Source organism: Dermacentor albipictus, chromosome 2 (assembly GCF_038994185.2).
Source record: "Dermacentor albipictus isolate Rhodes 1998 colony chromosome 2, USDA_Dalb.pri_finalv2, whole genome shotgun sequence".
NCBI classification, from domain to species: Eukaryota; Metazoa; Arthropoda; class Arachnida; order Ixodida; family Ixodidae; genus Dermacentor; species Dermacentor albipictus.
Window position 1 is genome coordinate 192,532,665 of NC_091822.1, and position 14,012 is coordinate 192,546,676.

The 14,012-nt window shown below is 48.0% G+C and overlaps 1 protein-coding gene across 1 annotated transcript in view; it reads left to right on the forward strand.

Moving 5' to 3' along the window:
* Positions 1 to 14,012, forward strand: part of ct (homeobox protein, cut) — a 760,713-nt gene that overhangs the window by 143,772 nt on the left and 602,929 nt on the right. Inside the window, exon 2 of the mRNA XM_070534591.1 lies at positions 2,607 to 2,717. Within this exon, the coding sequence (XP_070390692.1) occupies positions 2,607 to 2,717 (111 nt within the window). The remainder of the gene's footprint in view (positions 1 to 2,606; positions 2,718 to 14,012) is intronic.

The window sequence follows — 14,012 nt, forward strand, 5'->3', positions numbered from 1 at the left end:
TGCGTGGAAAGGGTTGCGTGACGTGCTAATGGCGAAGCACGAACAAGTAGCCGGCTCGCCGTTGTCATCGGCGTCGGTCTATGGGGCCGATACTGCTCTCGACGGCTGCGTCGTTCGACCGGTCTCCGTATGGCCGACCTGCCTCTAAGTGCTTCTGGCTGCAGAAAAATTCTTTTAGGGCATTTCCAAAGTGAAGTGCGATGTCTGACGGACTACGCTAGAGCATTACAACAAGCCGGTTCGACGTTTTGGCCATATCGCGGCATCGAACAACTGCAGGCAAAACTGCTTCTCCTATATGTCGGAACTAGTGCAGATAGTTGGTGACCATTTTATTGAAAAATTTTCTATGGACGTATACCTCTACCTGTAAATGCGAAACATCTTCAATGGTAAAATTTGTGGAATATTGAGGGATTTTTATACTTTGTAAAGTGGTGTCGGTTTCAGCTGCCAGTGCTGACAGTTGAAACAATAACTCCGCTGTTCCTTCCTCGAATAAGTGCTCCGGTAGACAGAAGGTGCCGCAGCCAAGCTACAAGCTGCGCAGAAATGGCACGGGCGCTTTTGGCGTTTTGCGAACCCGTTAATTTAGCTGCACTACCCGAAAAAAATATTAGAACGACAATATTAACCATTAGCCACTACCAGTCAGCTAGAGGAGGAGGAGGAGGAGGAGGAGGAGGAGGAGGAGGAAAACATTTATTGAAAGAAGGAAAAGGGACAAGCAGATGCTTTTCTGCTTCTGCGGGGAGGCGCCCTCAGTCCACGGTTCCTTCCGGACTGGCACTGATAAAATATGAAATAACGGTCCACTTCATCCGCAGATCGATGAAACTTGTAATTACACAGCTATGGCCCCGATGCTGTAGCAGCTTCTCTGCTGTGTTAACAGGCTACATTAGGATATTTACGCAAGCATATTCCTGCGGATTGCGAGAACAAATTTGGATAGGGGGCTACTTTGGCATGTTACCCGTCGTGGGAGCTATAGTGGCTGCAGCATCCTGGTTGTGATTTCGTGAGGCATACTGGGTTCCATTTCCGGCCAACCCTTCCGGTTTTTAACATGTCCTAAATGCACAAGCAACACTGTGCTGAGACTACGGTCATGTTGAGAAATGTCAGTGTGTCGAAGATTAGCACGAAGCCAGTTACTGTGCTCCTCTTAGTTTATATTTGGGATGCTATTCTGTGAACAGTCGACCATCAGGCGTGAGGCGAAGATGAAATCGGAGGGAGAACGGGAGGGGAAGAGAAGAACCTTGGCCAGAGTAAGTCTCTCTTGCTACCCCGCTTTGCAGGGAAGGGTTTTTAGTGAACTTGTTGCTGTCGACCTCAGCGTTGGCTCAATAACTACATGGCGCCTTCCTGTCGCAAGGCAACGAACTCACATGCTCGATCCACAGCACCAGCGACTGCATTCCGATGCGTGAAATCAACCGTGTGCTGAGGCCAGTGCGCGAACTGAGAAGCCCCGTGTTGTCTGGATTAACCCAGGAGCAAAAAAACATGATGTCTTTCATAGCCACAAAACTTTGAGACAGAGAAAAGACCTGTAAATAGTTGGTGCCTTCGGTTACGTTGTTCCCAATGGCACCCTGTTTCTGGAGAAAGGAGCCCTGTTTTATTCGTGGCTATCGCGTAACTTACCGAAAAACAGTATATATAAAAGCAAACAGAAGAGCAATAGCGCATACATTTAAGGCACACCAGAGCACGGGTGGCACCTCGCGGCCTTCCTTTTTGCCTATTCACGCGTGACAGCCTTGCTCCGAGTCCGCCGATACCACGCGAGCTCCTACGCCGGCCGTACCAATCACGGATCGATGTATTGTGCCGGTGGGCGCGGGTGACCCGGCGGCTTTGATTCTGTCGATTTGAATGTGGCGTCGTTCGCCGAGAGATGTCTCCGTTTGACGCCGTCAGACGCGCTGTCGTCGATAGCGCGTCGCGCACGTCGCAATCGGCGGCTGCACTCTCCCCCTTTCGCCACAGCGACCAATAAGTGTGCACCGGCATGTCGAGAAATGGTTGCGTGAAAAGGCCTTCGGCGATCTGGCGCGTCCGCGGCGGTCAGCAACGCAATGATTAATTCTCTGCCGCCTCCGTGTAAGTGAGGGCTGCTTTCCCGTCAAACAATCGCTTATGGGAAGGATATTTCGGAACGAGTCTGGCAGCTTGGTAGTGTCCGAGCGTCTACGTATTTTGCAGCCTTGTTTTAGCAAGACAGGTGGAACAGGAAATTGATTGACTATGTTAATGACCTGCGTGTGTACTGTGTCTCCTAAAATGTCTATTTGCAAAATTTGAATTTACTTCTACGAGGAATGTCATCAGTATCCTTCGCTATAACTTTTCGAATGCCTTGATTTGTGCGAGGTTCGCATGTGTCGTGAAATTACATATGCATTAGACATCTCGAAACCGCCAAATTATTCGGTTAGTAATACCTGGGTGTGAGATGTTTTACTTCGTTTACGACAGATAGTGTCTAAAAAAAGTTGCTGCATATTAATGAACGTCCATACGGCTTTTTTTTTACGATGCGGTAAAATAGGTGCGCACAATAGTGTCGCCCGTTCTAAGGTAGGTGTTTGTTGCAGAAGGAACTGGACGTGACGGCCACCGAACTGGTGGACAGACAAGACGCGAGCGATGCAGCCAGGTCCCGGCTCGTGCAACTCTGCCGGGAATTCAAGAAGACGGCGCCCCACGTAAGTTTCGCACCCTGACGTTTCGCGTATGAATGTACGACATTTACTTCCACGTAAGGGTGGGGCTTTAGACAATCTGTTTATTTCTCTCGGATTATTGTCCTTTCGCATAAATAGAATCCGTGGACTGCCTATTGACAAAAGTAACCGGGGGGCCTACGTATTTGATACGCAGGCTTCCAAACTGGTTTTCGTACGATGTGCAGACATGCTGAAATTACCGTGCGAAATGTAAACAAGGATATAATGGAGACAATACGCGCGAGCGCTTGACTGACAACGTCTGATATTACGCTAAGAACTAAGTATTAGCGAAGTTCTGTCTTTATAATTCGGATAAGCTGTTTGTTTTGCCGTTATACGGCCTCGATGCTACTGAGCCGAGAAAATGTTCGGTTTAAACACCTATCAGGTGGCGATGCACTATTTAGCGTTGTTCATGCGCTGGCAACGTGGTATGGTCTAAAAGCGTAATTAATTATTCACTACATACTAAATTAACTTCTGCGCTTCAGGGCAATACGTGATGATGGTACGCTAAGTAGTTCATCTTGCGGGATGTCTATCGCGGTTCCACGGAGAGGTGGCCCTTCCGTGTCACGGTAACGTATCTCACAATGCTAAAACAATCTAATGATGTTGCTGTTCCTGTTTATGCGTTCAGCCGTGGAGCTTCAGCTTTATGCGAAATGTCAAAGTCGCGTTGATCAACATGCACGAATGACAGCGCGGTGAAGCGGACGACTAGAACCACCAGCTGATGGCCTCACTAAATATAAGTTAGCATTTACGTTTTAAATGTCTACTCACCGAGCAACAGTTCGCGGAGAAGCAGTTCGCGGAGAATCATATTTAAGTTTTCCAGAATTTCTAAAAATCACCTGTCGCAGATAACATAGTTCTAGTCCTCGAGCTGGATTATTCAGGCAGGTAGACATTACTCGCACGAGCAATCAAAACACATATTTGAAAACTAATTAAATAGTCACTAATTAGCTTCTCAATTAATCACTTTACGGCACATATCGCAGTTTACCAAGTGTAGCCGGTGAGTTTGAAAGGCCTGTTCACTTGTAATGAATGTCCAAAATGCATCAATAAATATCCATTAAACTCGCACTAGAATGCACTGTTGTTCCACTTACTTTTTAACAAACCGCTCTCTTATGCGTTCAACCAAAAAAAAAGTAACTAAAACGCCCATGTATTTAGTCCCACACTTAGGGAAATAATTTATCGAAATTGGTGTCATCCTGCAGATTCATTTCACATGAACACGTCTTGCAAACTCACCGGTTACAAATCGTAAATTGCAACATTAAGTACATAATTAAGAAGTTAATGAGTGAATTTTTCTGCATTAGTTGAATATGTGTTTCGATTTCTCGTGGTGGTGATGTCCACCTCTTAGAATAATTCACCTCAAGGACTAGAGAGAGAAACGAAGAGGGAAAGGTAGGGAGGTTAACCAAGGACGTGCCCGGTTGGCTACCCTACATTTTGGGAGGGGGAAATGAGAAGAGATAAGGAGAGAAAAGAAAAATAATAGCCAGTCACTCACAGTCAGTCACAGAGGAATCACCACTCTCACAAGTGTTCATACAATGCAGTGTCCTTCAAGAAACGCAGAAGAGTTTTTTGTGGCATTTTGCATGCAAGAACGCATGGGCCATGGTCCAAGGATATTTTCTTCTGAGAGCGCTTTGTTGTCTAACAGATTGAGTTTCGCTCGTAAGGTACATCGTTGAATGTCAAAGGATGGGCAGTGACGCAGGAGGTGCTCTAGTGTCTCATTACACCCGCACAAATAGCACCTCGCACTGTTGACCATTCCTATCAGTAATGAACAGGAATTTGCAAATGCGATGCCCAACCAGAGGGGACACAGTAAAGTTGTTTCGTGACGGGAGAGTTCATGGGACAGGCGAAGCCGCAAGTTAGGGTCGAGAGAGTACAAGCGTGCGTTGGTGAAATCCGGTGAATTCCATCGTAGAAGTGTAATGGGGCGAGCAACTGATTGAAGTTGTCGCGCAGCATCAGTTCTTGAAAGCGGTGTACGAACCCGCTGATGTGTTTGCTGAGCCGAACGTGCAGCTACACCTGCGTTATAACTGCCGACAATTCCGCAGTGGCTCGGCAACCATTAAAATACAATGCCGTGGCCTTTCTCGAACGCGTGATGATGAGTGTGCCTTATTTCGTACACTAGCTGCTCGTGTAACCCATGACGTATAGGGCAAACTGCAGAGTCTGTAGGGCTGTTTTGGAATCGGAGAAAATGGCCCAACGTTTTGGTGGCTGCTGGAGCACAAACTTGAGTGCACCTTGAAGAGCCGCAAGTTTTGTTGGTGTCGACGTTGTATTGCGCGAATATTTAAACTGTAAAGAAAAGGCGTCTGATGAAACAACTACTGCTCCAGTAGAGCTGTTTGAATTGGTGGAACCATCAGCGTAAACGTTTATGCTGTCAAAATAAGACTCGTTGAGGAGAAGCAGAGACAACTGCTTCAGGGCTAGGGGTGACAAGTATGCCTTCTTTGCAATCCCATGAATTAAGTGGCACACGTGAATTTGCCGGAGATACCACAATGCCGATGTTGGGCGTTTATCAGGCTTGAAGCCAGATGGTATCGAGTCATGGTGTCTCGCCACAGAACGTAACCTGTAGACTTCGCATTGGAAAAGTGGCTAAATGGTGGGATGGTCGCCGAGAAAGGTGTCGGATGTGCGCTCTCAGCCTCTCACCGACGATGTGAGTGGTGATCGACTGCTTCTGTGCAATGTAAATCGTTGCAGCTGTCGAAGAACATCTCGGGACGCCAAGACATGTCCGAAGTGCTTGGGCTTGTACTCTGTAGTGCAAGGATATTAGCCTTGCATGTGTTGGACAAAACAGGAAGACTGTATCGCAAGAATCCGAGAAAAAGTGCCATGTATGGCTACAACGTGGAGTACACGGACGGTCCCCACGATTTTCTAGCTACGGATTTGAACATATTCGCAATACAAATGAGTTTTTTCTTCATGTATGAGACATGCGGACTCCAGGTGAGGTCGCGATCCACGATAACACCTAAGTACCTGTGAGCTTTCTTGTACGCGATGCACTGGCCATCGATGCATTCCGGGTAGAAAGACATCGCTTTGGAAGCGCGCCGTCGACGGTAACGGCGTCTTTCAATGGGCCTCTCATAAGGCCCCATAGCAAATTTCGGCTATACTCTGGAAGTTGTTACTTGTCCTCTAGGGAGCGTTATGCTGCAAAATGTTTTCAAATTGGCTCATTAATAGCAGATATAGAAATGCTTCAGTGCCGTGAACCCATGATTTCAGGAAGCGAGCTTCACCGCAGACATAGACGCTCTCTCCACTTGCCCCGTCTAGCCTCCACAAGCGAAATTTCTTCCGTGCATTCTCCCACACCGGACCTCGAGGATTGCGTGACGCATACGTTACCGACCTCGCCTTCACTTTTTTCTTCTCCTCGCTTTTTTTGTGGCGCGTCGCACTTCCGCTGACGGCGTCGCGCGCGAGCTGTTGTGATTGTCTCGTTTCGCGTAGCGCACGCATTTGTGCGCTTTGCATGAAGACACCTGACTAGCGGTAGAAGTCAGTGCTACATGAATACTGAGGCGAACACAAGCGGATCACATAGCATGATCCCATGCTGGAACACGGTAGAAAATGACATAGTTTCGGTGTTCTCGCGTGCGTCTGCACGACGTGGGAACAAGCAGACGAAACGGAAGTACATCTCTTGCTGTGGTGCGAAGTAAAACAAGAACATGCAGACATTCGGCTTGTGTGCTTCATTGGTTCTCTAAGCATTTAATTTGTCTGTTCAAGCAACATATTACACAAATAATAGATGTTGTCTTGAATAATTGTCGAATTCACGTGTCACCACGAGCGACGTTACAGCACAAGCGCGTGTACGTAGGCTCACTAGCACGTGTACGTCATCCTGCGGCTTGGAACGCGGCGGCCGCGAGAAGAGAAAACGCCATTCGGTTTGAAATTTCAGATCTTTCCGTGGCGCGTAGCGATGTGATACTTTGCAGACACGATTGTTATCGCGCATTGTATGGTCTGCGATTGTCAGCTCAAGATGGCCAGACCAGGTGAGGGGCTCTTTAACAGTCGTTATAGCTTCCCTCCGTGATGAGCCGTCCTTCACCATTTGTCTCAAGATTCTTTTCTCCTTCTTGATTAGTGGGAAGTTGTTTCTGCAGTTATTGCATTTCAGGGTAGTCGTCTTGCAATACTCTGCTGTGTGGGGTTCGGCGCAGCGCGGGCAAGCTAGCTTATTGTTACACACGCCACTCACGTGGCCCATCCTCAGACACTCTTGGCATTGAAGGGGCCTCGGAATACAGCCTCGAACGACATGAAGAAAAAGACCGACCTTCACATGTGATTGAAAACAGTCGGCCTTGAAGATCACCATGGCACAACGGGAGTTGCCTATTCGGCAAACTTGCAGTATGTCCGTAGCGTCAGTAGCTGGTTTGACCAGGACAGGAAGGTCAGCATTCGGTATAGAGACGTTGGCATCATATATGATGCCCGTTGTCATGCCTCTGTCCTGCGGCATGTAAGCACGGACTCTGATGTCGCCAAGCTCCGTAACAGTTTGTAATGCACGTAAAGCGGCCGGGTGCTCGACGTCTATGGGCAAGACGTTCTTACGTGGTTTAAGTCTGTCTTTTGTCTCATTCGGCACGAGAGCTTCAAGTCGTGCCGAGATGACTTACCGATTCATGCTTCTCAGGTTGTCCGAAAAATCAATGGCAACAAATAGTATAGTGCGGCGCGGCGGGCCACAGGAAGCCTTTACTGTTGACATACTTCCTGGCGAAGACTCGCCGAGGATACTCCTCTTCGCCTCGCGCTTCGGCACAGGGACGAAGTCGTCGTCGCTCTCATCGCTACTCGCCGTGTACAGTTCAGTGCTGTCACTGGTGGTGTCGTCATCTCGGCTGTTGTTCCGCTTCCTTGAGGCTGATGTTGAAGGCTGTGCCATGTCGGAACTACGTGCAACAGGGTCAGGATTCATCGCCATCCGCAGGAGAGCGATGATCCCTGGAGTACACAAAAATCACAAAAACTCGGGAAACAGAAAGAGCAGTGTTCCACAAGAGAAACACTTCGTCGTCTTTCTCAAGGACCAGAATTATTCTGTCATAGGCGATTTGTAAAAATTCCGGAATACTTAAAAATGATCACCCCGTATTTACTTCTGGCACATCTGCAACCTGAACATGGTGCATTGGCGGCAATCGTCAAACACTCACGCGTGTATCGTATCGCTCAATTTCAGTCTGCATGTCGGGATTGTGAAAGTATAGGAGCGCAAGGTCTCCGGTTCAAGTCCCGTCCAGAGTGCCACTCACATGCTACTGCGACCGGGGAAGCTTAACGCTCGTCTGCGGGAGCATCAGGTGCCCATAAAGGAACCCCAAATGATCAAAACTTATCCGAAATCTTCGTCGAAACGGCGTCTGGTATAGCTGGTATTTTTTTTTGAGACCTTACACTTCAAGAATCAAAATAGGCTGTGATTTTTCTTCCCGATTCCAATTGTTGTACTATGCTCTTCGCACGCTCGAGAGCGCGGCATCAGCAAAAAATTCAAATTTCTTCCACCACAGATGTGCAACCACAATTGCATTCGTCGAGCAGGCGTCTGCGGGCTGTACCACTTCATTTCGGCATCCATGCCTCAGCTGCAAAAGAAAAATAAAAACGGAAATTCACTGCTTCTCTGGTCGCCAAACTTTTGCTCACGACTGTACATCGAGCGTATATGCGCCCTTCTTTGCTCGTGAAGGTACTGTGGGCTTGACCTGCGCGACGCTGAACACTCTAGAAACCTCAGTTATTCCCGCGGTGCACAGAGTCTCTCTGCGGAGCTCACCGCTTCATCGCCAGCAATGGTCGCGTAGCTGGAGGCCACACCCGAGAAGGTGCTCTTCCAAAAGCGATGCCGTGTAGAGTCCCTCGAAAGCTCGCTTGCTTTTCTGCATCCCTGCCGTGCGGCTTGTATACAGAAGAAATTTGCGTCATCAACCTGAGCGACGTTATTGTCTTTCGGAGACCCGCGAGGGCCCGAGTGGCACTGGGGCCGGATATTGAAGGCTCTCCCGCGCCCCTTTCGCGCGAGTCCGGGCGCTATTCTTCCTCTTCTCTCTCTCTCTACATTATTTTTTTTCTTTTTTGAGTGTTCTTGCACAACAGAGCCAGCGAGGATCACCTGCTGTTTAGATTAGGAACATAATGCGCGCCATCGTTCTCTTTGTTTTCAGCCAGATGAACTTCGGAAAGGCGGCCCCCTTCGTGTTTGTTTACTCGACCACGAGCTTCGCGCGCTGCTCCAGCGTATACAGTGCGTTGGGACTGGCGGCTCTCCGAAATCGCGCGGCGCGTATAATGACGCGTTTATTAAAAATGAGCCGAGCTTCTTCGTTTTCCTTTACTTGCCCCCTTTTTCCTCTCAGTGTTCGACTGACACCTGTCAGAGCGGCATCCAAAAGAAAAAGCAGTTCGAAGAGTGCCCGCGCAAGCAGAAGCAAGCGTGCCAACCTGCTCCTCGAGGGTGCCCGCAGTTTTTACGCCGACAGCAAAGGTTTTGCTTTAGGCGAGGCAGGCTTTATTAACGAGCCGCTTCAAAGTTGGCTTGAGTGAACGATGCGCGCTCTTTTCCCCGGTGCTTCTCACCTCTGCCCCGCGAGAGCTTTGCTTTAATTTGCTTTACCTTCTTCTTCATATTACCCTGCATCGCCCTTTCCAGCCCACCATATTACCAGTAAGTACGAGGAGCAGCTGTTATCGCTGTAGGCAGCCCGTCGCTGGGGGGAAGAAATAAAAGAGCCGTTTGTTTTCACTGAAGTATCGGACGTATTCCCAGGTACTCTAAGGCTTAGTTTGAACAGACTTCACTTAGCTTTCTTTCCCAACTTCTTGCGCCCAATCATTGTGTTCTGCTCTGTTGTGCCTTTATGCTGCAGGCGAAACACTTCTGCCAGAACCATCTAAGTTCGTTAAACGGAAAAATATTTCTTAAGAGCAAAAGTTTCTTGGTAGGGGCTCGTGATCAATGTCCCAACCTTGTTAGAAATAAAACTAAAATAAAAGAAGACGAAAGGTTATCGCAAAATCTTAGACGTTCTTCAGTCGGCAGCACTGATGCCTTAAATCACAGCTTACTGAAAACGTGAAGGCTGACGGCATAATGATGTGTAAAGCTTACAGCGCCAAGCTGTCATGCGAAAAAAAAAGGGGGGGGAGAGGGGGAGGAAAGTCGTAAGAAGAATTGAATCAGCGATTTGAATTCATATGGAGATGACAAAATTCTCTCCTAAGTACTCCGGCGTATGCCTGTCCAGCGTTGCCGACCACGTGATGTCGGAAACTATGAAGGCATGCTAAGTAGAAGCTCAATGGCCGCTGGACAGTCATATCATGCACGCCGAACGAGACCACTATGCAAGTTAGTTTGTTCACTTCAGGTAATGAAAGTAAGTGTGCCTTAGTCGGTATAGGATGGGTCACAAAGTATATATAGGCCTTAAATGTATTTGGACGTGTGTCGTACTTCTTTGTTTTACACACCTCTCGTCAACATTCTTTCGTCGACAAGCATCGAACATCGCAGTCGTACTGAGCTACATAGGTGACGAGACTGTGCTCAGGTCATCCGCTACTGCTGCTAACTCGGTAACTCAAACAAGCTTTGCTTCATTTAGATTGTCGGCCCCTTGTGTTTGTGAATGTGCAACGAAGCTGCCTCTGCTTCTTACAATACACGTTTCACTTTCATGTTAAGACCAACAACCCTGACAGAGGGAGAAAGTGTTCTTTTTTTCTTCTTCTAGATAACCTTCATTATCTCGTCGTTGAGAAGTCGCCAGAAATCAAAGCTGATCTTGGTTGAAACATATTGTTAAGAAAAAAAAAAAACACTAGCTGTGCCGGCATTCAAGGATAGTGGAGACATTAGTCAGTGCACAATCTTTAGGTGCGGCTATAAACTAGGCGTGAGACATAAGTCAACACGCACACACACCAAGACCGCGCACACATGGGGCACCATCTAATACGCACATGCACGATATTTAAAACGTTTCACTGAATTGTGCTGCCCTCCCAAATTATTTGTAATGAATCTTTCCCGCAATTTGAGGACGCGAGTTCTCACCTTGCCGGCACCCCTGTCAAGATACCAAATCATCCTCGTGTAACGCATCCTAAGTCGCTATAGTTTACAATAGGTACCATATCAGGCTACTTGTCTCATGACTATCGGTCCAAATGGACTTGTATTAGCGTATCCAATACACGACAAATAAATACTTTAATAGATAGATAGATAGATAGATAGATAGATAGATAGATAGATAGATAGATAGATAGATAGATAGATAGATAGATAGATAGATAGATAGATAGATAGATAGATAGATAGATAGATAGATAGATAGATAGATAGATAGATAGATAGATAGATAGATAGATAGATAGATAGATAGATAGATAGATAGATAGATAGATAGATAGATAGATAGATAGATAGATAGATAGATAGATAGAAAGATAGATAGATAGATAGATAGATAGATAGATAGATAGATAGATAGATAGATAGATAGATAGATAGATAGATAGATAGATAGATAGATAGATAGATAGATAGATAGATAGATAGATAGATAGATAGATAGATTTATTTATTTATTTATTTATTTATTTATTTATTTATTTATTGGAAGCAAAAAATCTCTTTTGCATAAAACACCTTACTTGGCCTTCACCATCTTTCAGTGTGTGCGTGTATTTACACCACCAATGTAACCACTGATAGTGGATCGGCGACAATACACGTTCTCCGAGTGTTTGAGGCTGCAAGAATACCATCAAATAACGTGGACGCCGGGTCACGCGGGTCTGGAGGGGAACGAAAGGGCGAACGCCCTAGCTCGAGCGCTGATCAACCGAGCGGGGCAAGACCAATCGTCTCATCAATCCCCACCCTTTACCTTCATGCCCCTGCCATCCAATTATTGCGACCGACTGGAGATCCAGCGACTCAACCGCAGGATTTATCCCCCGCCTCACAAAAATCTCAGCACTGAAGATGCCGTAGCTCTCCGACTTATACAGACCAACACATTTCCAAACCTACACAGATACAGTAAAATGTTTCCACATACATATCGCGACATCTGCCCCTGGTGCGGCGACACACGCCCTACACTTTTTCACATCTCTTGGGGGTGCGAGGGCAAACCTCAACACTTAAAGACGCCTAGCACGTCATTTGAGCGGTGGGAGGTACAGCTGACCGGCGATACCCTGGCGGGACAAGAAGCTCTCGTCCAGCAAGTACGTCGAGCAGCCACGGCCAGTGGAGTCCTGGAATGAGGACCCCACCCACTCGACCTCAAGAGCAACCACCTCGGTGGTCCAAATAAATGTTTTTTCTCTCTCTCTCTCTCTCTCCGAGTGTTTGAACGTGTGTCACCAATCAAGCACAAACGCCCACTGGTACAGCGTCATCGCTCCTCTTATATTGTTCGCATAGAGGCGTATAGGCCATGTTCCTTTCATGAATGAATTACCATTTCGCTCACCCGGGCTATGCGCTACGATCCGACTGAACCGGGGGTCTTTATTCCCTTTTGTTTGCCCAGGCAGTCATGCACAACAGGTTCATTTTAAGGAGATGAATAGGCTGTGAGCTAATTTGGGCCACGGAAACTTCGCTAACTTTCTCTAGAAAACCGTGGATTGCCTGTACGCGTCCCCATATTTCAGGTTGCGTCGCTATTCGAGCGCATGTCAAGCGCAAATGTACCGGCGTCGCGCTTTGCTGATCTTCCTGCGTCTAGACGACGATTACTCCTTGCTCCGTAGGCATATCGCGGTGTCCCCACCACGGACACTCATGCCAGCGAACATCATGGAGGACCATGGATCACTGTCATGCGCATACGAAATTGTCGCAATGGAAACTTCCGCTGGTGTCTAAAAGCGCTTAAAAAGAAAGGCAAAAAAAAGGAAATTCTTTCGGGTCTCCCCGAGCTGGCGCCAGTGGTTTGCGCCTCGTTCGAAACGAACCGGTGCGCACTATTTATAAAGCTAGTCAAAGGAGGGGCAGAGAAAAGGCACAAGGTCTGGCCGTGTATTCGATTCCTTTTCTACCCCTGGAAAGAGCGCAGCGCGCGCATTCGTTGGCCCGAAAATACGTCGGCCGCGCAGTACTGCAGCAAGATGAAAGCGCCAGGTAGTGTAGCACATAGGGGCCGCACAAGGCGGACGCCTTTTTCCGGGATCTCGCGGCGCACTCGCGGTCTCACACAGAGGCCCGACGCGCGCGCAAATTCACCAAAGCCTGTCTCGGCCAGGAAATCCGCGCCGAGTGCTTCAGAGCGCGTTCTTCGCCGTTTGGGACGTCGTTCATTAGCGGAGACAAATTGAGGCAGCTGCGCTCGCGGGCGCCGTCAGCGTGGATTTCTTGGCAGCGGTACCGCCGCATCGCCAAATTAAACGTCTCGGCCGCGCCTCTCGGATAACGGCCGAGCGGGGCAAGCGGCACCTTCCGGGATTCGACTGGGCCAAGTTTGGCTCCATTTGGAGGCGGCGGAGAAACAACGCTCGAAGCCACCTTCAGGTGTCACGTGGCTCGCGCCTTTGTCTCGGGAACAGGCGGCTGCAATAAGGTAGCGCGGCCCCGAACGCCTCGGCTTCAAGCGGTAGCGCTCGCTCCCTGCCGTGCTTAGGAGCTCCAGACTTGCACTTTCGAGCGCACAGTGAGGCGATAACTGCGACCAAGTGAGGCACACGATTGGCGCGCATGTTACATCCGGATTGAGTTATCGTTAAATGTTCCTTCGTGACCGAATTGGAACATTACTTAGTATTAACTTAACATAAAATTGTAACTGCAACTTATAGAGCTCTTAGTGCATGCGTGTCTTCGAGTAGGTGAGCAGGGACAGATAGACACTCCAAGTTTTTATGTATATGTATCTATACTTCTTTTATCTGTACGTGTCGTAAAACAACAACAGCAATGTTTTGGCTAAGTAGGAACACGCCATAATAACTCTCCGTAAATAGTTTAGCAACTCAGAGCAACGGACTCCCCTGTATCGATAAACAAAGGGCAGTATGTCGGCTCCTTCTCTCTTCACGTTATTGCCTTTGTTTTTCTGCTCAGCACGCGAGCAGCGAGGAGAAGCCAATGACGCGCGAACCGCGTAACGGTGGTTGTGGCTTCTGCCCGAACGCGATAGC